The following is a 25,594-nucleotide window of genomic DNA, read 5'->3' as shown; positions in this document are numbered from 1 at the left end:
TGCTCGCCTTTTAAGTTCATAAATCATTTAAGCAAAAAAAAAACACTACAATGTATAATTTGTTATAAAGTTTTCAATAAAATTAAAATTATTAAATAAAAAAAATACTTTATACTATAAAATATCAAATATTCGCTAAAACATCTTAAGAAGTAAAGGATTGATTAATTAACTAATCATGGTTTATGAGATGGTGGGCTGTGGGCATCATCTATTTAAGTCCATACAGAAAGACTTCATTAGTAGCCACGTGGCGAATGACGAATGGTTGATTAGGATTAACAGTTACGAGCCGAACCGGAGAGGTAAACCGGTTTGTACCACATTACAACCGGGTCATCGTCTCCAATCGTATAAGAGAGAACAAGCAAACTGCCGCGTAGCTTCAGATCTTAGTGTGATTTTTTTCCCTTGTTGGAACAGCCATGGATATGGAGCTTCGGAGAATATCAGAAACCTCTAGATCCGCGATCGTCTTGATCCTTCTGCTCTGCGTTCATGTAGCTCACTCCTTCTACCTCCCAGGTGTCGCTCCTCAGGATTTCGAGAAGGTAAACGCTCGAATTTGAGCTCCTAGGGTTATAGATCTGAATTGGACCTTCTCGATCTGAGTTCTCGGTATTGGTATGATGTTGATCTCCGTTTAGGATTAGATCCGCGAGAAAGCTATAGTAAATGAGAGTCTGTGTGCTGATGCACCGACTTGAGCTTAAGAGAATGTGGTGATTGAATTGTGCTGATGCGTTAATTTCACTTCATTTTTCCGATTCATGAATCTCTCGATCTGAACAATGTCGGCATTGTAGGCGAGCTGTATCATATTCGTTGTGATTTTGATTGTTTTCGTTAGTGGAAGGATAATTGCATGTTTAACTAAATTAGTGGGATAATGAGGGAATCATATTAAAATTTGGGGTCTTTTATCGGATGTTTTGCAGGGTGATGAGCTGAAAGTTAAAGTGAATAAACTAACCTCCATCAAGACTCAGCTTCCGTACTCTTACTACTCGCTTCCTTTTTGCCAACCTAAGAAGATTGTTGATAGTACTGAGAATCTTGGAGAAGTGCTTCGCGGTGACCGGATTGAAAATGCCCCTTATTCGGTTTGTCTCTCTATTGCCTTTTAAATGATCAGTCTGTGATTTATCTCTAACTTTTTGTGGAACTGAATCAACTGCAGTTTAAGATGAGGGAGGCACAGATGTGCAATGTTCTCTGCCAGGTCACTCTTGATGAGAAGACAGCCAAAGCCTTCAAAGAAAAGATTGATGATGAGTACCGTGTCAACATGTATGACCAAAAAAATAAAAACTTTTGTTGTATTCGTTGTATGGAGTGGTTTCCTTCTGTCAGTTTTCTTACAAGTGTTTTTTTTTTGTGTGCTAGGATACTCGACAATCTTCCTCTTGTGAATCCAGTCGATAGAGGTCTAGGTTCTCCTGATGTTGTTTATCAGATTGGCTATCATGTTGGTCTTAAAGGCCAGTATGCGGGGGTAAGTAGGTTTCGATTGTTAACAGCATTTCAAATGCATTGGAGATAGCTTGATTTTCTTTAACTGGCTTTTGTATGTACAGAGCAAAGAGCAAAAGTTCTTTATGCACAATCACTTGGCGTTTACAGTCCGATATCACAGAGATGTGCAAACTGATTCTGCAAGGATTGTGGGATTTGAAGTCAAGCCTTACAGGTTCGTTTCTTGTCCACAAGTTGAATTGTCTCTTGTGCTTCCCTGTTCTTTTGTACTGATTGTTTTGCCCTTGATTTGCAGTATTAAGCATGAATACGATGGAAAGTGGAGTGAGAAGACCCGTCTGACGACCTGTGATCCCCACACAAAGCGCCTGGTCGTTAGCTCCTTAACCCCTCAAGAGGTTGAACCAAAGAAGGAAATTATCTTCACATACGATGTTGATTTCCAGGCAAGTTCTTTTTATATATTGATAAATAATCTGTGATTTGTGTCTTAAATAAAATGGTTATTGTTCTCAGTACTTTTCTGATTTCCTGCTGGTGATTCTATTTCAGGAAAGTGAAGTGAAGTGGGCATCTAGATGGGATGCGTATCTTCTGATGAATGATAACCAAATTCACTGGTTCTCTATCGTCAATTCTCTGATGATCGTCCTGTTCCTGTCTGGTATGGTGGCGATGATAATGCTGAGGACCCTTTACCGTGACATCTCACGATACAACGAGCTTGAGACTCAAGAAGAAGCTCAAGAAGAGACAGGATGGAAGCTTGTCCATGGTGATGTTTTCAGGATTCCGACCAATTCAGATCTGCTCTGCGTCTACGTTGGTACAGGGGTCCAATGTTTAGGCATGGTATTTGTCACAATGATCTTCGCTATGCTAGGGTTTCTCTCTCCTTCGAACCGGGGTGGTCTGATGACGGCCATGCTTCTGCTCTGGGTCTTTATGGGACTCTTTGCTGGATACGCTTCTTCACGTCTCTACAAAATGTTCAAAGGAACAGAGTGGAAGAAAATCGCCTTCAGAACAGCCTTCTTGTTCCCTGCAGTTGTCTCCTCCATCTTCTTTGTCCTAAACGCTCTCATCTGGGGACAAAAGTCATCTGGTGCTGTCCCTTTCGGAACTATGTTCGCCTTGATCTTCCTCTGGTTTGGCATCTCGGTTCCTCTTGTCTTTGTTGGAGCTTACCTCGGTTTCAAGAAGCCAGCGGTTGATGACCCAGTGAAAACCAACAAAATCCCAAGGCAAATCCCAGAGCAAGCTTGGTACATGAACCCTGTTTTCTCAATCCTCATTGGAGGAATCCTACCGTTTGGTGCAGTCTTCATCGAGCTCTTCTTCATCCTCACATCCATCTGGCTCAACCAGTTCTACTACATCTTTGGTTTCCTCTTCCTCGTCTTTGTGATCCTCATCGTCACTTGCGCGGAGATAACAGTAGTACTCTGCTACTTCCAGCTTTGCAGTGAGGATTACCTGTGGTGGTGGAGATCGTACCTAACATCAGGCTCATCAGCTCTGTATCTCTTCCTCTACGCCGCGTTTTACTTTCACACAAAGCTTCAGATCACAAAACTGGTCTCGGCGATGCTTTACTTTGGGTACATGCTCATCGCGTCTTGCGCATTTTTTGTGCTGACAGGAACGATTGGGTTCTATGCTTGTCTATGGTTCACAAGGCTCATCTATTCCTCGGTTAAGATCGATTAGAGAAGGATGAAGACAGTGATGATGATTAAGGAACAAAGAAGGAAAGGTGATTATTGTTTAATCTTCTTTAAAAATGGTTTTGCTGCAGTTTAGATATCTATATTGTTGCAGAACAAGAGGTTTTACTATATGTGAACGTTAAAATAGTGTATTTTGTTTAATTTGTCTAATAACACACATTTTTATAGTTTTTGCATGTATGTGTTATATAATATATATATATTATTTTTCAAAAAGATGGAAGCAAACAAATTTAAAATGTTTGATGATGATCAAACTCGAACTTTTAAAAACACTTTATATGATAGATTTAGACAGCTTGCTTCTAAATGGAGTGGAGGGTATGTTCTTCACTCTTTTTGTGTCACCAGACACGAGTTTGGGAATATCCTGAGATTCACTACGCTGTGTTTCAGTTTCCTCGTTCCAGATTCTGATCTTTTGGATGATCTTGAACCGTCTCATGCCCTGATAAAGAACGAGCGAGAAGATGATGCGGATGGTACTAAACTTCTGTTGGTGTAACTGTAAAGGAGAGAACTTAGTTACGGATGTGAATAATGTTTCCGAACAGTATGAATGGTACTGGTACAGATGACAATGAACAACAAGAGGTTTGCTGAGTTATGACGAGAAAGGTATCAGGCTCATGCTTTGTTTGATTGGTTATTTCAGAGTCATGGTTCAAGCAAATTAAGAACCAAACTTCAGTCTGTAACATTATCCATTCCTGTCTATAAAAAAGCTGGGAAAAAGCTATGGTTTCAGAGTTTTGAAAATGCTACAAGAAGATCACGAGATGAGAAGGTCCACATGAATCTTCCCCTCATGATATAGGATTGAACAAATCACTTAAGTATCTTTCGTAATTATCTCAAAGAGACACATGCTCATCAGTGGAAAGCAAATCCTCCGCCAGAGTGTTCAACCTCCTGCAAAAAGAAATAGAGGAAACATGATGTGTCCAGCTTAGAGATGATGAATTGAAACGCCTGAGCAAAAGATTCTGCTGCAGATAAAAATTACAAACCTGAGGAGGGGGTAGAGATGAAACCCAATCTGATGCATGAGTTGGAAGAAGCCCCAAAGTGTTGAGCTGAGAAAAGATAAATTTGTTTATATGAGAAACCAGAGCTTCATACTTTCTTAAAGGGGAAAGAATCAACAATGAGGGAAGGCTAATTTTCTTACCTTCCAAATACCCAAAGCTAACCCTCCAAGGTTAAGGGCAAGAAACACCAGCTTGGGCATAAGTAGTTCCACCTTGTTATCCTTGAATGGCTCAAAAACTGCAAACAAAGGGTATATAATGTAAGGATGTGAATTCACAAACCAAATAATAACTCAAAACGATCAAAACTGTGCAGACGAGCAAAGATTAGTTCAAGTAGTAAAACACCATAATAAAATGTAGGTTGAGGAGGTTTGCTTACCCTTTCCAACGCTCTGGAGGGCGCTGAGAGGCTGCCAAAGAGCAGAGAAAGTGATACCAATGCTAAAGAGATGAACAGTGTTTCCAGCCATCCACATCATGAAACCCATCATCATCAAATTCTTAAATGGTGACTGCGCTACTTCCCACGCTTTCTACTCATTCACCAACAAAAAAAAAAAAAAAACAAAACTTAGTCAACAAAAACGAAAGTTTCCTTTTTTATAAATCATCAGGGCACAATATGCACAATCATAGATATAAAGAAGATTAGTCTCTTGTGTAACGTCTACAACAAGACACACTATACATAGCAACGAGACCATGATCGATTCCGTACGATATAAAGATAACAGACTTTCAGATTTGACATTAAAAGTACCTGAAGTTTCCAGTTAGCTTCGGCGTCTTTCTTTTGGCGGCTCGTCGCTGAGTCATCCTGAAAACAGCGAAAATCAATCAAATCCAGTGGGCTATACATTTCAATTCTCGGTAGAATTTCAAAATTCAATCCAATCTGATTCAAATTCAAAACCTGCTCGGGAGAAACACGAGAGAAGCCAGGTGGATCTAGGATGTCCCGGGAAGATGGGACGGTTGATTGATCGGAGAAATCGACGGCCCATCTCCGGCCAGCACCCATCACTGCTTTGCCTTTGTCCATTTAAGTTAGTTCCCCGATCGACGAGACAGAGGAATCGAAGAAGAAGAGAGCTAGATCCGATCCTTATCAGATGTTAAAAGAAAACAGAGAATGAAAGCTAGAGAGAGAAGAAAAATCCTTTTACTCCCACAGTCCAAACCCGTTTCCTCAAACTGGGCTCGGAGCTTTCTTGACCCGGATACAACTGTTATCCGGATCTTGGATTCGTTTATTCCATTATTAGAAGCTTTTCAGCAATGCTCGAGTTTATTTTGTGGGCCTTTTAAAAACCCATTCATATCTTTTTTTGGTTTCCAAACATGTGCACAGAGAACCGTAGCGGACAAGGTTTTCTTCCGTAAATTTGCGAGTCTGGCCTTTTGCGGAATGAGCCAAAACCGGTCATGCGAAATTACATGGACCCACATTTTTTTTTTCATTTCTTATTTTACCTGAAAAAGAGAGTAAAAAGAAATTGATTCTTGTGACTTTTCCCCTATAAAACATAAGGAATTCCGGCGATGATGATTCGAGCTCCGGTGATGATGATTCGAGCTCCGGTGATGATGACTCCAGCTTCAGCGATGACGATTCAAGCTCTGGTGGTGTTTTGATTTGGTTTTCTCTTTTTATTATACACAACTATAAATTGATTTATTACAACGTGATATTTCTTGTTTAAGTTGATTGGTTTTGTTTTCAGTAATGTGAAGTGGCATTTTTCTTAAATTAAATTTAGTTACAATGGTGTTGTTTAGGAGAATAGTTAGTTGTATATCACATCACTCGTATAATTTGGCAAAGTGATTCACGATTTTTTTTTGCAATCCAAATAATTAAAAAGAGAGATGGTTTGATGAAGACATATAACACTTGAGCCAAATTATTACAAAGACAACAATTCAATCAGATTCAAACTTAACAAAAGCTTATTTTTAACTCAAGAACGCAAGCACAAACAGAGCTTTGTGGCATTGATTTTGATAAGGCTTTTGTGAAGCTTAATGAGCTCTCTTCAACTCTCTTACACAACTCTTCTACTTGAACATTCATGAAAGAAGGCGTCCCGCGGAACAGTCCGCAAAGGCCTATATATTATGCAGTACAGGTTTAAGCTGGTATTTTGAAGACCGCAGTCCGCGCGGGATATGCCCACTGTGACCCGCTCGACGAATAACCCGCCACGGTACGGGATGGGTAAACTTGTTTGACATCTCTACATGTGCAATAGGCATGACCATTCGAATACACGTTCGAATTCTGATTGGGTATGTCAAGTTTTCAGATATTTTGATATTTGGGTCTATAATCTATTCAGATATTTTTACATATCATGTCGGATTCGGATATTTTTACATAATAGATTCAATTATTTTTAGTCGGATTTAGATATTTAGATTTTAAAAAAAAATTCAAATTCTTCATTGCTCAAGAATTCGATATTTAAAAATTTACCATTAACTTAACTAATTTCTAAGTTTTGATAGGTTAGACGATTAATATGTTTGAAGATAAAATTTTAAAAATAAAATAAAAAGTAATATGGTTGCTGTTTCGAGATTCTTAATGAAATTTTTGTTAATGTATGAAACAAAAAGTTTAGCATAAGCAACTATATATATATATATATATATATATATTATTTGATCTTCGAACCATGTGCATTATCAATATAAATATTTTAAATAAAATGAAAAAAAATAAATTAGAAATATGACATTAATTTTATATATATTTAGTTATTTTCGAATATTTATTCGAATTTAGATATCTAATTTCTTTTAATTTGATAGTCGCTCGGGTATTTTACTAGATTTTTTGAATCAGGTTCGAATACAGATTCGGATAAAATGCTCAACCCCACGTGAAGGTTCGGTATCATCGATGCACTGAGAAAGTCATCGGAGAGTAGATTATTATACAGCCCAGCACACATACATGATTTTCAGCCCTCAGCCGTCAAAGCCCATGATCAAAAGAAGATGACCCTTAGCGTGATAAGCCTAAACAATCAATCCAAAATCAGACCACTAACCCATATACTTATACGATATCATAAAATTCTTTATAGATTTTTCTTTTCTTTGATGGTTTCGAGGTGAAAAGATCTCCAAGTTTTCAACATTTTCCCTTTTCACATAAAGACGAATCTTCCCCCCACGACTATAAAAGATCATCACACGCCACGCCATTTCTCCCGACGAAAGTGGACTATTATCTATTCCCATATATTCTAGGTTCACTGAGAACAATATCAAAAAGAACCCTCGAATTTCAATTTATTTTCATTAATGTATCGTAAAAAATTCTCAGTAAAATAAAAATTATTTACAAAATCCTCCAGAACATCTCACATGTAACATAGATTTGACTGAGATCGATGAAAACTGTTTCAGATTCTTGGATATTAGATTATACACTCAGTTACGCATTGACCTCTGGTTTGGTGAATTGTCCGTACTCGAATTCAAAATCTCAATCCTCGTCTTCGTCGTGGTTAACTTTCGCCAAACTCAGCGTTCTACACGGCTGCGACGCCAGTTGCTGAGGCGGCGGCGCGTCGACCACAAACGCCGACGACATTTCCATCTGACAAACCCTCACAGCTCCGATCAACCTCTCCGGCAGCTCCTCCTCCGTCTGCGCTTCCGCCAGGAACCCCATGTCGATCGTCACGCTCGTCACGTACCCCAGCGCCAGCCGCAGAATCGCCGTCGCGATCGCCGAGCTGCATATATCGACGTCGATCTCGAAGTAGTTATCGCCTCTGTGGTAATTGCACGTCAGCGCCTTCCCGAGGAGGCACGCGCCGTAGTTCCCGACGGCGGCTTTAACCACCCATGGCCCTTTCACGATCCGGTTCACGATCTTGAACCTCTGGTTCCGGAACGAGTCGTCGCCGTTTATAAACCGGTGGAGGAGTGATCCTGAGGGGATCGGCTCCTCCGCGGCGAAGTAGAACACCGCGCTGTGGTGGTCTTTCCCCGGGATCTGGAGGTTCACGGCGAAGATGAAGGACTTGAGAGATTGGCCTCGTGATTGAGCTTTTCTTAGCGCGTGAGCCACGCGGTTATCGGGACGCGCGAGGACATTGTCTAGTTTCGAGGTCGATTTGAGCCAGTCCATGCCGGCGGGGGAGAGGAGGTAATCTCCGGCGGGGGATTTTTGTTTTTTAGTTAAGTAGGAGTCGGAGCGGAGAGAGAAGACGTCGCCGGGAGGCGAAGCCCATCCGTCGGTGCCTGTTTCGGGATCTACGCGGCGGAGGGAGCCGCCGTTGATTGCTTCTGCGATCCATTCCGGTGTAGCGGAGGAGGAGGCGGATCTTAACGGTTTTGACTTGGTATCGCCGGTGGAGCTGCGATGATGTCGCTGCTTGGAAGGGCTCATGGTGTTACGGTATGGGTTTGTTATCTGTGGTCGTTGGCCTCTCTCTCTCTCTCTCTCTCTACCAAAGGGCGACTTGTGTGGTGTGACAAAATAAAAGGGGCTTGAAATGGCTTTGGAGTTTTATAAGATAATTCCAATAGTGTCCTTGGCTTATCTGTATTTTATGTGTTTTTCTCAATTAATGGCTAATAAACATATGATATATATTATTTATATGCTGTATTTTTGACTCATGATAACTTGAAAATCCAGTTAATTAGAGATTAGTTTCTTCTTCTGAATATTTTATTTTAGTTTGTTTTATCAGTGTCATGTTCTCTTGTTTTTGATTGGTAAATAATAGCATGCAATTGGAATTAATGGTGCGAGCACATGTCAAACCAACTAATCGCATAATTATTGCACCTGGCAGCAGGCACGGACAACTTTTTGTCGACTAATTATTATGTAACTTGTTTATATATCTAATAAACATACACGAAAAGGGAATAAAAGCTAAATTAGTTGGTGAAAATAGCATTCGTAGCTGGTAAATCAATTAAATATTTTGCATTATTATAGTATAATCTTGCTCCCTCTACTTTTGGTTGCTTTTCATCACAAAAGTTGCCTCCGAAGGTACCAACAACGTTCCGCGTAAAGAAAGCGTTAAATGGATAAATATTGGTTTGGTAACAACTGTAACAAGCAAGTGGAAAACTTGGATACGAGAACAAAAGGGTATCTCCACCGACCATTAACACATACACGCACTGGACGCAGCAGGAATTATATTTGGAAAGAAATAATAAAATATTTTGGGGGGGGGGGGGGGGGGTTGCAGTTTTCTAAAAAATACTATGAATTTAAGTAATCAAAGGATGAATCATGAATCTATGCTAGCAAAATGAAACTTGTAAAGTGAAAAAACTACATTCTACTAAAGCCAAGAGACAGGAAAAAAGGCAAAATTAAGAAACTTTGTTAAAAGAAAACATGAAATGAGAAAAAACTACACGAAGGGAAAAAAGCCTGTTTTTGTGTAAATTTCTAACTAGATCTCCTACACCTGCCATGAATTCAGCATTGTGATCTTTGATTATTGAAATGCTGACTACTCAATATCACTTGCAGCTAATATAAAATAGTTTCCCAAGGCAGTGTTTCACTCTTGGTTGGATCTTAGATAAGAAATCTAAGATCTTAGAACGTCAGTAACTATTACAGAGAGACTAAGGTCTGTCTTCATGAACACAATTTGGATAAACATGTCTTTACCCTCAGAAAATTTGTGAAACACCAGTGAAGAATACCTGCCATATAAAACCACACCTATTCAATAATCTGTTTGTGAGGATAGTAATAGGCCAAGAAGGCTCCACTCTGTTCAAATCCTAAATACAATATGTTAAGACACACACAGACAGAGACTCAGAGTTAGTTAAAGCTGATTTAGTATGCAATCTCTTTCTCTCTTATTTACTTAGACTTAACACAGGACTGCAATAGTCATTAGTCGTTGACTCTGAATGATACTCAAGAGCATCATCTTCTACTCTCCCAATAACAAAGAATACGAGCGTGGAGCACAGAGAATTCGTTTCAAATTTACTGGCTGCAGCCATCAAAGTTCAACGGTGTAATGAAACAAAACAATGAGAAAGTGTTACTAAATCTATTTAGAACAACTCAAAACAGCAAATTGCATAAAAAGTCGAAAGAAGCTACAAACATAGGTGAAAACAAACTAGTAAACAGATATGATCCACCTAACGACATCATAAGCTACAAAATCAACAACGATCACAAACATCAGATCGGAAGCCAAAACCCGCCAGTTTATGGGAACTATGCAGCTTACGAAACCTACTCTTTTCCTCAGTGAAACTTTCCTCTCTGACTCTGAGCCCGACGATCAGTCGCCAATCTGTAAATCCAGTAACCCTACGAAGCACCAAAGCGAATCAACGATTAGAGAATAGAGCGTACAGAAGAGAGATAGAAAAGATCACGAGAAAGTACCAAGGCCATGACATGAGCTGCGGCGAGCAAAATAACCAAAGCCGGTACGAGATCCAGAAACCAAGGCCTCAAGATTTGCTCCTTCGCCATCAAAGACGATAGTCAAAGCTTCCTTTCGATCTCAGAACGGATTTGGTTGAGATTTGAGAAGCAGCTACTGTCGACTGATTTTGCTGTGATCCCAAATCTCACTCTTCTCTCGTTGGAAAGTTTAAGCTGCTGTTTGGCAGTAGGAGTAGACTCGTCCTTACTCGGCTTAACACGCGAAACCATGGGCCTATGGAAGCCCAATTTGAATTCTAGTCCAAGAAACACAAACTAGGCCGATGATGGTTTTTGTCAAACAGACGGAGTCTGGGGCCCACGTGAGTCACGTGTCGAATTCTGTACATGCGCCATTGGTTTAGCTTTTTCGAATTCTGGCTCTCTCTACTTTCTATAATTAGCATAAAATCAACCCAAACCATATAATAGTTATCCTACATTTGGATTTGACTATTATATGAGGTTTTGGTTAATTCTGTACTACAGGGATAATCTTGAGGCCCGGTTTTATATATGGAACTCGCAGCGTTGTGAACATGAAGATCCCATTGGGAGTCTTTGGTTACAGCCAACCGAAATCAAGATAAATAAAGAAGACAAGCTTTTTTATTGATAAACTGTACAATCTCTAAGAGAGCAAGCTAACTTTGTATAGCTCAGCTCTCCAAAACTTTTTTCCTAACACCTTTTATACACAACACGTACACTTAATCTATACCAAAAACTCTGAAAAATCTCAATGCAAGTACCGTCGTAGACACTCTTTTAGTTTCTGCAACGTTACAGGTTTTGAAATAAAAGAATCCATACCATTTGCATAACATTCTTCTGAGCTCTCTGCTAATGTATTTGCCGTCATCTGCAAAATTCCACAACGCATTTTACTCTTCAAAATTTTTTCAAGGTATGTATACATAGTTCAGGGCAAAAAAACCGGAACCAAAAATCTGAACCGAAATAACCAAAACTATACCCAGACCGAGACCCTCGAATATCTGAATGGTTCCTATATTTCTATACCCGAAACGAAAACTAAACATAAACCGATTTTCCCGGATATTTTCAGGGCAAAACGATTCAAATTTGAACCCGAAACTACCCGAGCTAAATCCAAACCCGAACCAACAATAGGTCAGCTAAATCTAGACCCTAACCCGAAATATCTTTGCCGAACTGATACCTAAAATTCCCAGACCTAAGAGCTCTATGTGATGAAGAAGTACTAACCGCTATTATAGGCAGCCGGTTTGTGGAATGCACACAAGCTTGTTCATTCTCTGATATCTTTATATCTACTCCAGCTTCTATTGCAGCATCCCAGTTCCCAGATTCTTCATAGGAACGTATCAGTCTTGTGGCTTTTAAACCATCCAGAACTGGCATGCACACATCCTGTGAATTGTGAACTCAAATTAAGTGAAGTTGGTAAGGATTTAAGTTTTTGGATCTTAATAGAATGAACTTACCATTAGTACCAAGTCGTAGCTAGTGCCTTTAATAGCTGTTATGGCTTCAACTCCATTATTAGCAATATCAAAGGTATAGCCTAATTGTTTCATCATAGACTTAGCAACCATGATGTTGATTTTATTATCTTCCACTAGCAGAATCTTTGGCTTTGTTGTCTCTGTTTCTTCCTCTTCTCTACGAGATGAAACTGTAAGCTCTGACTCCATTTCTAAGGCTCCACCTTCTGAGCTAGCTTGTGAACTACTACAAGATTCTGTTTCCTTAGAAGGACATGGACCAGAACAGGTTTCGAGTCTTGTTTCATCTATGTAACCATTGTTTTCAACCTGAGTCGTCTCGCTTTGTGCAGTGTTGTTAGAGGTATCAGAGACAAAGCCGTTGATGCGTTTAAGAGGGCTAGTGAGCATGACTTTATGAGGTAAGAAGCTATTATTGCCTATGACCGGTCCGCCATTAGAATAGATAGAACCAAGAAGTGGTTTAAACTGGAAGTATCCTTCGGTTGTGTCGTCTGGTTCTGGTTGATGATGATCAACCATGTCAGAGAAGTCTTGATCATCTGAATGATCATCTGATGTTGCAACTTTGTAAGGTAGTATGAACGTGAACGTTGAACCGGCGTTGACTTGGCTTGTCACAGTAAGTTGACCTCCCATTAGCTCAACCTGTTAAACAAACAACACATAATGATTTGACATGAATAGTTTTAAACATCTGTGTTGTGTAATGTGAAGATTATTTTACCAGCTGTTTACAAATGGCGAGACCGAGACCTGTTCCACCGTATTTGCGAGCGTGATCAGCGCTTGCTTGCATGTACTTCTTGAACAAACAAGGAAGTGCTTTTTCTGCACAAAGAAACACCAAAACATGGTCATGGTTAATATTTAATAACTATAGCTTATACGCCTGCGGGTTCGGTTTCTTCTTAATCCGATTCAAATTTTGGTTAGTTTGGTTTGGAATCTTGGTTGAGATTGGTACTGTTTGGAATTTTTTCTTTTAAAAAAAACGAACTGACAGGTCAATGAACCGGACCGAAAACCAAATATGTTTTAGTTTCCTAACTGAACCGAACCTTCTAACTGAACTAACCGAAAATCAAACTTTTAGGTTCGGCTAGGCAGGTTCGGGTAATAACAGCAGGTCTAATAGCTTAGCTTGAGTTTTGTCCTTTTTGATGTTCTTGAACTTGCCTGGGATTCCAATTCCAGTATCATAAACGTCACAGCGGATCCAAACCGAAGTCTCTGTCTCAGTCAAACCGTTTTGTTCTTCAGCGTCTGCGTTTAACTCCATACCACTCGCAAAGGATGGTACTGATATCACTTTGAGTTTGATCCCAACCTTTCCTTCATGTGTAAACTTAATAGCATTGCTGATCAAGTTGGTGAGAATCTGCCGAATCCTTAGAACATCTCCAACTACCTGAACATTAAAAAAAAGTTAGATCACAAAGACTTTGCCACGTAAACTCTTTTCAGACAATGTGTTGTTTGTGTGTTAACCTCGATAGGAACTTCATCTGTAATGTTTCCTTCTAATGTCAAGTCTTTCTTCAGAGACGCAGCAGCTGTCTGAAGCACATGCTTTACCACTTCTCTTGGTCTAAACTTGGTAGCTTCTAGTCTCATTACACCTAATAACAACACACAATACATGTCATCAAGAATCTGAAAAAGATGAGAAACAATTTGAAAAAAAAAAAACATTGTTATTTTACCTGATTCAACCTTGGAGAGATCAAGAATATCATTAATCAACTGAAGCACCAAATCTCCAGAAGAGATCATAACATTCAACAACTGTCTTTGCTCTTTATCCAACTTTGTAGTAGAAAGTATCTCAGCCATTCCCACTACTCCTGACAACGGTGATCTTATCTCATGAGACATTGTCGCTAACATTTGCTTAGCTCTCATTGTCTCCTCTGTAATGTGAATGGTCTTGTTCAGCTCTGACTCCATTGCTTTTCTAACTGCGTTGTCTTCTCTAAGTTTAGCCATTTTTTCTCTCTTTCTCACCTGATCAGTTACTTCCATTCCCATGTAGTTGATACCGATTTTCTCACGAGCTTTGTTGTAAACAGGCTCAACGTATATCAAAAACGTCTTTGATCCGAATAACTCTGTCTCAAATGTGATCTCTCTCTTTGAAGCTTTGCCTTTCTCAAGAACCTCTCTCTTGAAATCTTCAGACTCTTTCACTCCACCTCCGTGGAATATCTCCACGTCCGTTTTCCCCAAAATGTCCTGACATTAGTAAGAAACACATGTTTGACTCAGACACACTTTCTCATGAGAATCATCAATCCGGATCCGTAGAACCAAACCATACCAAACTGAAATAACCGGGACTTAAACCGAACCAAAATTCATAAATAACCGGACGGATCCTATATCTCTAGAATCGAATGGGTATCCAAAATTTTAAAATACAAATTATATATCTAAAGTATTAAGTATAATTAGTTTTAAATAACAAATGTCCTAAACATACTATTGATAAGAGAATGATCCAAAAACCTGAATTATCCGAATATTTTTTACTCAAAATATTTAATATCATCTGAATTGTCCGATATTTATATCCGAATAACTCGATATTTAACCTAAAATCAAAATTATCCGACATTTTTACCCATATTATCCAAAAATATCCGAAATATCATAACTGAACCGGACCCAAAAAAAATTCAGATATTAGCCGGTTCTTAACTTTGCTATCCGAATCGAGCCTAAATAACCGAACTGAAACCGAATCGTATTTTGTAAATAACCAAACGGTTTTAAATCTCTAGAACGGAATAATTGAAAACCAAAATACCCAGACCGAAAACTGGACGTTGATGCCTAATCCAGAACAAATAAGAACTCTTACCTGTTCTCGCAAGGTAGGAAACTTGTTGTAGATGAACAAGTAGCGTAGATCTTTATCTTGATGTCCCATAACAATAGGTGCATTCTGAAGAATAAAATGCAGGAACCCTTCAGCTCTTTTGAGATTCTGAGTCAACTCTTCCACCGGTGCAGAGTGACTCTCCATAGTCTTCAAACTCTCGTTCAGCTTCTCAATCAACCTCCTCTCTCTCTCGGTACTCGCTTCAAGCATCTTCTCCAAACTCAACGCCTTTTGTTTCCAATACTGAACCGTGTCAAACTCCTCGTCGATCTCAACCCTTTTGCTACCGACCAACGCATCCCTTTTCTTGTGCTTAAACCTTCGGAACAAATGGCTCGTATCATCCAAAACCGGAACGTTCTCTGGCTCTTGGCTTTCGAAGTTATGCTCTTCTATGATCTTTAGCTCTTTGGCTTCGGCTTCTTCTCTTTGTTTGGTGAGAATCTTGAGCTCTTCTCTTAGTAGCTTAACCGCGTGGTCTTGCATGTACTCCCATTGTTTCACGAGGTTGGTGAGTTGAGAGGTGCCTTGGTCTGTCGTGTTCATGAGTTCGGGTAAGCGTTTTAGATCGGCCATGGTGCGTTTCTCGGCGATGTCGACTTCTTTTAAGGTGTCTGAGTCTCCCGCGGGTTTTTCAACGTTGAACTGGTTGTCTGCTTGGGTTCCGACGTCTTCTGGCCACATGGATGACAAGACTTCGATGTCCATCTCTTCGGTCTGATCAGTTTCCATCTCGCAGGCCATTTTGATCAAGAGTTTCTCTTCAGACAAGAACACAAACACACTCTAATTCAAACAGCTTTCTTATTTAGACAGAATCTTGGTCTTATCAAGAACCTGTATCAACGTTTCAGTGTCAGTTACAATCCATCTCCGACCAGAATCTTGATCTTTATGAAAAATGTACTAATATTCGAATTAAAATTGTGGATCATAAAGTCACCCATCAAACGTGTTATAAACGTAAAGAAGTTAGAAAAAAAAGTCGAATAATCAAAAACTAAGGAACTGGGTATTAATAAAGATGAAACCTTTTGAGTTTTGAGCTATGATCGGAAAAAGAAACACAAATTGCAAAAGCAGCCGGGAAAGAAGAAAAAAAAAGCTAACCTTCACCGGCTCCGATCACTGGGAGATTAACAGAGAAAGAAGGAGAAGAATGAACAGTACATAGATCTGAAGAGAGTCTCCTGGGTAGAGTAAATAAACTTCAAATGATGAGCATTGGGAAGATTAATTAACCAATGAAGAGAAGAGAGGGTGCATGTGAATTGTGAAAGATAGGATAAAATTAAAAAATACGCGATTTTACGGAGAAGAGGAGAGAGAGCCATGTGCTTGCCCCTTTCCATACACAGAGAGGTCAATGTATATTTTATTCCTCTGTTCTGTTCTGTCTCTCTCTCTCTGTTTTTTTTTTCACTCGAGTATTATAATGGTGACTCTCTCTCTCTCTCTCTATTCTTTTTTTTTCTCTCTGTGTGTGTGCACGTTTGTTTTCTTTCTGAGACCGAATCCAAGTAATCGAATGACAGAGAAATCAACACGTTTCGATCTGTCTCACATTTCCACAGCTATGTTCTTCTTTTTAGTTGCTCTGTTTTTTTTTCTTTCTTGCGTTTTTATACCTCGACTGAAATTAATGAGAGAAAAAAAAAAGTAACTTGATTACAAAGCGGCGCGTCGACGTCACACTCCGACGTAATTAAGGGCTCGCTTTTATGAGTAACGAGAACTCCTGGCTTCAATAACAGACTACATTAGTCGTTACACCGTCTACATATTGGCGCGTAAAAAGTGCTATAATGACCATTAGTTCATAATTATAGCAACTTTCATTAAATTAATTGCCAAATTTTGTTGATGATCCAATTAATTATAGCAACTTTCACTAAATTAATTGCCATTTTTTTGTTGATATTCCAATAATAGACTACTCGATCAACTTAATATAGAATTGCCGTTGGCTATAATCAGAATGGGTGTTCCACTACTCCACCATTAGTTTCACCAACAACTCAACTTGGCTTTTAAATGGTTACAGTGGACTACTGCTTTTGTCACTAATTTATGTTAAGATTTTTTTTTGCACGAAAGATATAGAATTAAAAAGTTTTATTTGGCCGTTACAGACCAATCCTCTCTGTACACTTCATGATCGCCAAGATGGATTTATCGAAAAAGTTCAATACTATGCATTCACAATATGATATTAATAGGACGTTGTTTCATTAATTATTACACCTGGATAATACAGCGATGATAAGTTAACATGTTTGTATTTGGCTACTAAGCATTTTATGATTGAACGGTGGGAATACTATAAGAAATTGCCTTTTTTATTTCCTAGCTGTCAATACAATAAATAACGGATTAATCAATTTGTTTTCTTGGTTTTTGTACACTCTTTCCAAAAGAAAAAAAAGGCTAATCATGTGTGTGTTCTATAGTCTACAGAATGTCGATGAAGGTACACAAATATTCGAATTAGGTCGGTCGGGACATTCATGTTTCAATGAACATCAAAGCAGCAGCACATGTACCACAATGTATCGAAAATATAATAATAATCACAAAATCTTAAACTATATTCGTCAGTTCAATTTCAGTTGTAAAGTATGATCAATCATTTGAATCTTGTACACTAAAGAAGAACAACAAATTTTATAACAATAAATAAAAGGCCCAATCGTCACAATTCAATAGCGCGACAACAACTGTAATGGTTAGTTGTGTAAATCAATCACATTTCTATATAGTTAAATTTAGTATTATAAAATTAACAAGTTGTACACAAGAAATAAATAATCAGAATTGTTGAATGAAATGGTCTTTTAAATTACATTTTAAATTAAATTAATAAGTAAAACAGCTAAGCCATTCTAGGTCTATTCTTCCTCCCCCGATCTGGACGGCGCTCGGGGGCTTTTGTTTTGTCCCGTCCCATAGTTGCTACTTATATATGTGATAGCCACATGCACCACATCATTCTCTAGTTGACAAGTGGAAGTATCATTGACAAACATGTGGTGTAGTTCCATTTCAAATTCTGACGGTGTGTTTTGTTTCCTCTCGCGCCAAAATGGACGGTCGTTGAGGATTAAGATAATGCTATATTAGTATTTTACGAATGCGGAGAAAGACGAGAATGTGGAGATATTAACTGGACGGAGACACCAATCCTTAATTAACGGATGTGTTTATTAATTTAGTTTAACCCTCGATTAAAGCAGGACCAAGCTTTCTTCCTAATTATAATTACGGAAATTATAATTACGGAGTACTAATTTTCATATATGTATATTATGTGTAATGTAATCCTGGATTTAAGAAAGTGAACACATTAAAGTAAATATCAGAGGAATTGCACTAATGTCTTGTCTATAATTATAATCTTTAAACAATTACATCTCACTGTAAAGAAAAACAATTTTATCTCGTTAGATATAATCCACTTTTTTTTTTTTTGAACGACAGACATAATCCACTTAAGATTAACATGGTTACATGTTTTAGAAACTTTTTGTTGACAATTAAAACAGAATATAGTGTAATAGTTAAATATGACCAATACTTGTGAATTGGTTAGGGGGCATAGAATTCTTGCTGTGAACGACTTAGTTAGTTACTTTCAATAACATTATATTGGTTAAATTTAAAATAGTATCCGAGTGAAAATGTTGTCCATGAATCTTTATGCTTTAGCTTCCCCAAAGGGGGGAAAAAAAGATATGCTGGATGATTAGATAAGCATACATTGACAAACTTAAATCAAGGTATGATATCGTTATATTGTACCATACATTTCGTGTTTCAATAGTTTCATACAATGGACTCGTATTACTCCAGGTGCAAGTCCATTACAATTATTTTATACCATTGGTTCCATTATTGAAAAGACTAAACTAAAATTAGATAACTAATCCTGAGAAGGGCCCATGAGACAGTTCTTTACATTTGTTTTCTGACAACGAACTTTTCAGTGACGTAATCATAAGCTCCAATAATATAGTACATCACTAAAGTTTTTGCATGGATAAAAAAAAATTGAATGGATGGTTTTCCGAAAGATAATTCAAAGTGGGTAACACAACTCCGGGATTCCATACCGTCACGGTAATTTCATATGTACTAGCAACATTACTTTTATTTTTATATTTACAATTACTTCAAATAGGATTTTTTACGTGAAATATTATACTGGTGGACCAACAAAACAAATATATATCATAATTAGGCTAGGTGCAATGTCTCTCATAATTGAACTGGACCTGCTTGTAGATAAGTTTAGTTTAATCTGTAACTCTTTTTACAGCTACTCTTGACTTCGAAGTTTCAAATGCGTAAATTCAGGGAGAATATGAATGAAAAACATAGCAACAAAAAGCAGAAGAAAATTCATTCTGTGGCACAATTTTAACATTGTAACGTGGATGGTCTTGTTCAGCTCTGACTCCATTGCTTTTCTAACTGCGTTGTCTTCTCTAAGTTTAGCCATTTTTTCTCTCTTTCTCACCTGATCAGTTACTTCCATTCCCATGTGGTTAATACCGATTTTCTCACGAGCTTTGTTGTAAACAGGCTCAACGTATATCAAAAACGTCTTTGATCCAAACAATTCTGTTTCAAATGTGATCTCTTTCTTTGAGGCTTTTCCCTTTTCAAGAACCTCTCTCTTGAAATCTTCAGACTCTTTAACTCCAACTCCCTGGAATATCTCCACGTCTGTTTTCCCCAAAATGTTCTGAGACATAAGAAACACATTCTCATGAGAATGATCCATGATCTAACAAAACCAATGTTTAAAAAATCGTTAGACGATAACTAGGTGATTTGTATAGGCTGATTAGCTACTAATCGTATTATTCGGGGTCTAAGCGGGACTAGGTGTTAACAGATTGATTTATTTTATATATTTTATATCTATATTAGATATTTTATTTTAGAAGTGAATCAGTAATTATAAAATTACCTGGATAAATTATAGGAATTAGACATACAAAAATAAGAAATTAGATAAACTCGTAGATTCACACTAACATTATTGGTTGATTTGACAAATCTAAACCAATTTAAATCAATTTAACCCTATTCAAACCGATTTTAGTCGGTTTAGAACCATTTAAACCGATATGAAACACAAAAATCAGATAATAAGAAAATCAATTTGGTTATGGACGATTTGCCGTCTAGGCAGAGGTGCATAAGCCGATTTTTAGAATACAGAACAAAGAAGAAACATCTTTATTTTACCTGTTCTCGTAAGGTGGGAAACTTGTTGTAGATGAACAAGTAACGTAGATCTTTGTCTTGATGTCCCATAACAATAGGTGCATTCTGTAGTATGAAATGCAAGAAACCTTCAGCTCTCTTAAGATTCTGAGTCAACTTTTCAACCGGTGCTGAGTGAGACTCCATAGTCTTCAAACTCTCGTTCAGCTTGTCAATCAACCTCCTCTCTCTCTCGGTACTCGCTTCAAGCATCTTCTCCAAACTCAACGCCTTCTGTTTCCAATACGCAACCGTATCAAACTCCTCGTCGATCTTAACCCTTTTCTTGTGCTTAAACCCGCGGTACATAGTATCATCCAAAACCGGAACGTTCTCAGGCTCTTGAGTCTCGAAGTTATGCTCCTCTATGATCTTTAGCTCTTTGGCCTCTGCTTCTTCTCTTTGCCTGGTGAGAATCTTGACCTCTTCTTTAAATAGCTTAACCGCGTGGTCCTGCGTGTACTCCCACTGTTTCACAAGGTTGGTGAGTTGAGAAGAGCCTTGGTTAGTCATGTTCATGAGTTCTGGTAAGCGTTTTAAATCAGCCATGGTGCGTTTCTCAGCGATATCAACTTCTTTTAAGGTGTCTGAATCACCGGCGGGTTTCTCGACGTTGAACCGGTTGTCTGCTTGGGTTCCAACGTCTTCGGGCCACATGGAAGACAAGACTTTGATGTCCATCTCTTCTGTCTGATCAGTCTCCATTTCTCAGGACAAAAACACTCTAATTCAAACAGCCTTTTTATTTAACCAGAATCTTGGTCTGATCAAGAACCTGTATCAACGCTTCGGAGTCAGTTACAATCCATCTCTGACCAGAATCTTGATCTTTATGAAAAATGTACAACTATAAGTATGGATTTTAGCAAAAGAAAAACTAGAAGTATGGATCATTATTCATTATCTTTGTCTCTCGGATTAAAAATATTGGACCATGAAGTCACCCATCAAATGTGTTGTAAATGTATCGAAGTTTTTTAAAAAAATCCAATAATAAAAAAACAAGGGTTGTATATGAAACCTTTTGAGCTATGTTTTTTTTTTGAGAATTACCCTTTTGAGCTATGTTCGGAAAGAGAAACACAAATGAAGAGGATTGAATATAAAGCTTACCTTATGTTGGAAAGAAGAAGAACATCATGTTGGAATTATCGAAAAGTTCAATATATATGTATTCACAATATGTATTTTTATGGTTTTATTAAGACTTGATTTTAAGACTTTTTTCATTAATTATTACACCCTGATTATATACTGATGATGATTAAAATTGTATTTTTGTAGCTACTACTTTTTTTTTATTAACTACGTTTCCATATATATTTAATTACATTTTTTGATGATTGGATGGCGAGATAACGTATGAAAATGCTTCTTTTTTACTAGTTGTCAAACACAATAATTAACGAATGAATAGTTGCTCAAAAGAAAAAACGAATGAGTTATTTGTTTTTTTTGGCTTTTATACTCTTTTCCGAAGAAAAGTAAAACTACCATGTGTTTCAAGAGTCTATAGAATGTCAACGGAAGTAAGCAAATATCCGAACTAGGTCGGGACATTCATTTTTTCATGAACATCAAAGCAGCAGCACATGTACCATAACTGTATCGGAAATAAAATTGGATCAATAGTCCCGAGAGGGCCCATGTCAGAGTTCTTTACATTTTTTTTTTCTGGCAACGAACTTTTGAGTGTCGTAATCATAAGCTCCAATAATACATCATTAAAGTTTCGGCATGCGATGGTGTTATGAAAGATAATTCAAAGTGGGTAACACAACTCTGGGATTCCTTACCATCACCGTAATTTCATATGTAGACTATAGTAACATTACTTTTATTTTTATATTTACAATTACTTCAACTAAGGCCTTTAATATGAGAAATATTATACTGGTGGACCATCCAAAAAACATCTAACTAGGCTATATACATTATGTCTCTGATAATTGAATCAAACCTACAATAGACAAGTTTAGTTTAATTTGTAAACTTTTTTACAGCTACTCTTAACTTCCAAGTTGAATGAAACATAGTAACAGAAACGCAGAACAGAATCAATTCTGTGGCACAATTTTAACATTGTTAGAAGGATTATCACCAAATATCACACAAGAAAGCAGCGAGATATATATATATATGATTTAGAGAAAGCTTCAGTCTTAGCTCCAACTCCTCTACAGAAATATTTGCTCAATTTCTTGTGGCATGTTTACTACAATCTCTGCGTATGCTGCAATGAGCAAAGTTAAATTCAGTTGAAATAAACAGTAAAAGCAACAATTAACAGATTGGAGTTTAATCTAGAAATACCTTCAGGTAGTGATTGGATCCTTAAGGCATCCTCGGCAAAAGATAAACGCACAGGGATTGCTTGACTTGCAAGTTTGCTTAACCTAGGGCTTGTGCACTGCCTCTTCAGCTGGTGCATTGGCCATGCTAGAACTCTCACTTTTGTCGGAAGTTCACACATAAGATTCCCATATCTCAGGCTCACCACCACCTTGCTTCAATGCAAAAACATTATTTGGTTTTGAAAAAGCTATAGAAAAGAAAACATGAATCTCACTCCAGTGGCAACAAGGTCACCAGAATTGTATTTAATGGCTAAAGAAATTGCTAACCAGTCACAATCATCTATCGCAAATTCAATCATGTGGTAAGGAAGACTGTGATAAAGCTCCCTGATCTGATTTCCGTAGAGCTCTTTGATAAGCCGGACCTACAATATAGAATCAGGAGAAAAGGTCATGACCCAAAAGAACAATGTGAAACGCCAATCCGGCAAACACAATCTAATTTTGATCATCCACTCATGGAATCTTGATTGTTTTCATACCTGCTCCCTCCTTTCCACATATGCGTGCAGGAGATCCCCAACATTATCGATGAATTTCTGGCGTCAACACAAGTTATAGACCAAAAAAAAAAGATTTTAAGAAAAGTAAACGTAAAAAATATAAACTGAAGATAAGGAACTGTAGAACAACATCAAAGCAAGTTGAATCTCGGCAACATATCCAGAAACCATGCTCACCTTAGCATTCGAAGAAAGTAGATCATTTTCCAAGTCACGTAGTGGCAAAAAAAATGGAATTGTGTGCTCAAGTACATTCATCTTCTCCAAAAACGACTTGCTCTCAAGCACACAGTGGTAAATCTCGTAAGTTTCTCCTACATATAAAAGAAATAAATCATCACCAAACAAAATTCCTAACTCTCTTTCGGTGATACACCAGGTCTGACGAGAAAAATCGCTATGTTTTAGTATAATTGCCATCTATAGTTCAAAAATACCTGCAAAAGATGTTTCATACTGTATTCCAATTCTCGCTCCCTCTAAGCAATAAATCACCTGTTTGATAGATATATCAAATATATAAGCTAAAAAACGACATGGTATCAATTCAAGGTGAGAAGTCACTTCAAAGTTAAGACTACCACAGTGTCAGTCAAAACTGTGAAATAAGAAGGGACCATGGTAAAATATGTGCTATCTAGGCTATAAGGCCTCCGCCAACAGAACGCATGCAGGTACGAACAAAATCACTTTCTAAACAGATGAATTTGTAAGAAAGTAAGACCTAGGAGTTACCTTATTTCCCACCCTGTAAGCAATTCGTTCTTCAAGATGAGAAACTGGTGCAAAACCTGAATTCCCGCTCTCCTTTTTGTCAGCCTCCATATGCACCTACAAAGTAAAAGTCAACAAAATCAACAGATGGAAAGAAAAAGATGGATTCAAGATTACGTTTGACAAAGAAAAAAAAACAATCCATTTTATTTTATTTCGTCAGAACAGCATAACTAATCGAGAAAGTGTCTACTAAGCCCTCAACCAGATACTAAGGATTGAAACACCTATTTATGAAGTACACAATGATGGATGTGACCATACCCGTTCTCTTAGTGTAGCCAACAAGCCATCATTCCACTCTTCCCCATCTAAGCATACTTCTGCAGAGGAGAGGAGAGAATATACGGATGAGCATACATACTCCTAAAACAAAAATATAGCCACAGATGATCCAAGCACATCGTTTAAATAGTGCTGATGAACAATTCAGCAATCTATACCCACCTTGATTTTGGGAAGCCCGTGCAGCTTCAAATTCTTTGCTTAACCGATCAAATATCATCTTATCAGAATCCCTAGCATAAATGATCACCAACTCAAAAGTTAACACTTCAAGACGATCGATAAGTAAACAACATATTTTCAGAGGCGTATTCTTACCTGGTAAGACGGTCTGTCAATTGTTGATGCCTCTTGAGAAGATTCGTGACTAGGAAAAGAGCATAAAAAAATTAACTTTTGAGTACTGGACCCAAGAAAATATGAACCACAAGAAACCATGTTACTCACATCGTGCTCGTGTTGAATCCAATGGAATGTCTTCGTCCAGCGAAACAATCTAGTAGCAGCAAAGGCAACTCTTAAAGAATCTGCCTTTTCAAGGTTACAACTGAAGATAATAAAACTGAAAAGGGTGTGTAATTTATTTACCATCTCTCCCATCTTTGCTTTCCAGAGAGCTCCCAATTGACCAAGCTCCTGCCAAAAACACAGAGAAGTTGATCATCAATGTCACACATCGTATTTTCAATTTGCATACATCACTTCTAAAACCCCAAAGAACAATCCCATGATAACTAGCCCTAATTCAACACATATTCCAAAATTTGAGACGGAGATTCCTTTACAAAGAGTATCTCATCAGCTATAACAAACCATCCAACACCAGTACAAAGATGAAAAGAATCCTCACGCTTCATTCAAAACCTAAACCAGATTCTCAACGCAGGAAGCATTATCAAACAAATTGAAACAACAACAGCAAGAGAATGAGAAGCAAACTCCTAGCACGATCAAATACGCCTAAGCTCTATGAAATCACAATTTCTCCTCAGACGCGAACAGAGGCAAACAGAAACGAGAGGCTGAATCAGAATCCCTAGCATGTCTAATTCGTCGCAGCAGACAAAAAAAACTAGAACGAAGAACACTAGCTTACACCGACGCCGACGAGTAGAGAAGAAAACAGGTCGAATTGGCGGGGAGAGGCGAAGAGCCGTCGCAATCGCCGGGTAAGATCAGGCGGAGGAACAGAGACTTAAGACCAGCGACGGGAGGTTGATATACATAAACAAATACATAATAAATTAATCGGTTTGGTTATACCGGTTTGGAGTTGAAACCAAATTGCCCAAAACGCCGTCGTTTAGTCACTATTAATTGGGTGAATATGAGCTCATAA

General features: G+C 38.0%; 7 protein-coding genes across 8 annotated transcripts; 1 reads left to right on the top strand and 6 right to left on the bottom strand.

The window, feature by feature from the left end:
• Positions 1-301: 301 nt before the first annotated feature.
• On the top strand, positions 302-3,376 carry LOC106384880 (transmembrane 9 superfamily member 8). Its single transcript, XM_013824796.3, has 7 exons — positions 302-551; positions 939-1,103; positions 1,181-1,290; positions 1,387-1,495; positions 1,578-1,690; positions 1,772-1,922; positions 2,029-3,376. The coding sequence occupies exons 1-7, from the start codon at positions 426-428 to the stop codon at positions 3,184-3,186; spliced, it is 1,932 nt and encodes a 643-aa protein (XP_013680250.1). The 5' UTR covers positions 302-425; the 3' UTR covers positions 3,187-3,376.
• A 451-nt stretch (positions 3,377-3,827) lies between these two features.
• Positions 3,828-5,448, bottom strand: LOC106385067 (ER membrane protein complex subunit 4). The gene is made up of 6 exons (XM_013825022.3): positions 5,154-5,448; positions 5,001-5,057; positions 4,620-4,773; positions 4,378-4,475; positions 4,217-4,282; positions 3,828-4,118 (listed from the first exon to the last, which is right to left on the bottom strand). The coding sequence occupies exons 1-6, from the start codon at positions 5,280-5,282 to the stop codon at positions 4,080-4,082; spliced, it is 543 nt and encodes a 180-aa protein (XP_013680476.1). The 5' UTR covers positions 5,283-5,448; the 3' UTR covers positions 3,828-4,079.
• Positions 5,449-7,523: 2,075 nt separating this feature from the next.
• On the bottom strand, positions 7,524-8,751 carry LOC106383347 (protein ENHANCED DISEASE RESISTANCE 2-like). The gene has a single exon (XM_048751893.1). The coding sequence runs from the start codon at positions 8,646-8,648 to the stop codon at positions 7,737-7,739; it is 912 nt and encodes a 303-aa protein (XP_048607850.1). The 5' UTR covers positions 8,649-8,751; the 3' UTR covers positions 7,524-7,736.
• Positions 8,752-9,590: 839 nt separating this feature from the next.
• LOC106384882 lies at positions 9,591-10,908 on the bottom strand. The gene is made up of 3 exons (XM_013824799.3): positions 10,650-10,908; positions 10,498-10,571; positions 9,591-9,940 (listed from the first exon to the last, which is right to left on the bottom strand). The coding sequence occupies exons 1-2, from the start codon at positions 10,737-10,739 to the stop codon at positions 10,506-10,508; spliced, it is 156 nt and encodes a 51-aa protein (XP_013680253.1). The 5' UTR covers positions 10,740-10,908; the 3' UTR covers positions 9,591-9,940; positions 10,498-10,505.
• Positions 10,909-11,282: 374 nt separating this feature from the next.
• On the bottom strand, positions 11,283-16,777 carry LOC106386427 (histidine kinase 5-like). Its single transcript, XM_048751892.1, has 9 exons — positions 16,176-16,777; positions 15,045-15,902; positions 13,888-14,416; positions 13,673-13,803; positions 13,361-13,592; positions 12,909-13,012; positions 12,161-12,829; positions 11,922-12,086; positions 11,283-11,553 (listed from the first exon to the last, which is right to left on the bottom strand). Exons 2-9 carry the CDS (start codon positions 15,807-15,809, stop codon positions 11,431-11,433), a joined length of 2,718 nt encoding a protein of 905 aa, XP_048607849.1. The 5' UTR covers positions 15,810-15,902; positions 16,176-16,777; the 3' UTR covers positions 11,283-11,430.
• Positions 16,778-17,483: 706 nt separating this feature from the next.
• Positions 17,484-22,082, bottom strand: LOC106383348 (histidine kinase 5). The gene has a single exon (XM_048751891.1). It carries the CDS (start codon positions 21,039-21,041, stop codon positions 20,310-20,312), a length of 732 nt encoding a protein of 243 aa, XP_048607848.1. The 5' UTR covers positions 21,042-22,082; the 3' UTR covers positions 17,484-20,309.
• Positions 22,083-22,310: 228 nt separating this feature from the next.
• On the bottom strand, positions 22,311-25,582 carry LOC106384885 (centromere protein O). 2 transcript variants are annotated; one of them, XM_013824802.3, is made up of 13 exons: positions 25,352-25,582; positions 24,844-24,891; positions 24,703-24,751; positions 24,574-24,622; positions 24,418-24,488; positions 24,235-24,293; positions 23,932-24,027; positions 23,634-23,691; positions 23,374-23,510; positions 23,176-23,232; positions 22,961-23,058; positions 22,650-22,843; positions 22,311-22,569 (listed from the first exon to the last, which is right to left on the bottom strand). In XM_013824802.3, exons 2-13 carry the CDS (start codon positions 24,853-24,855, stop codon positions 22,514-22,516), a joined length of 936 nt encoding a protein of 311 aa, XP_013680256.1. In that variant the 5' UTR covers positions 24,856-24,891; positions 25,352-25,582; the 3' UTR covers positions 22,311-22,513. The 2 variants fall into 2 exon arrangements, with proteins under 2 accessions (XP_013680256.1, XP_022554303.1); XM_022698582.2 differs by having other exon boundaries at positions 22,311-22,560.
• Between the last annotated feature and the right edge of the window lie 12 nt (positions 25,583-25,594).

The sequence above is a fragment of the Brassica napus genome, chromosome C3, assembly GCF_020379485.1.
Source record: "Brassica napus cultivar Da-Ae chromosome C3, Da-Ae, whole genome shotgun sequence".
Lineage (NCBI taxonomy): Eukaryota > Viridiplantae > Streptophyta > Magnoliopsida > Brassicales > Brassicaceae > Brassica > Brassica napus.
Note: the sequence above shows the minus strand (reverse complement) of the source record. Positions and strands in the feature narration are given on the sequence as shown.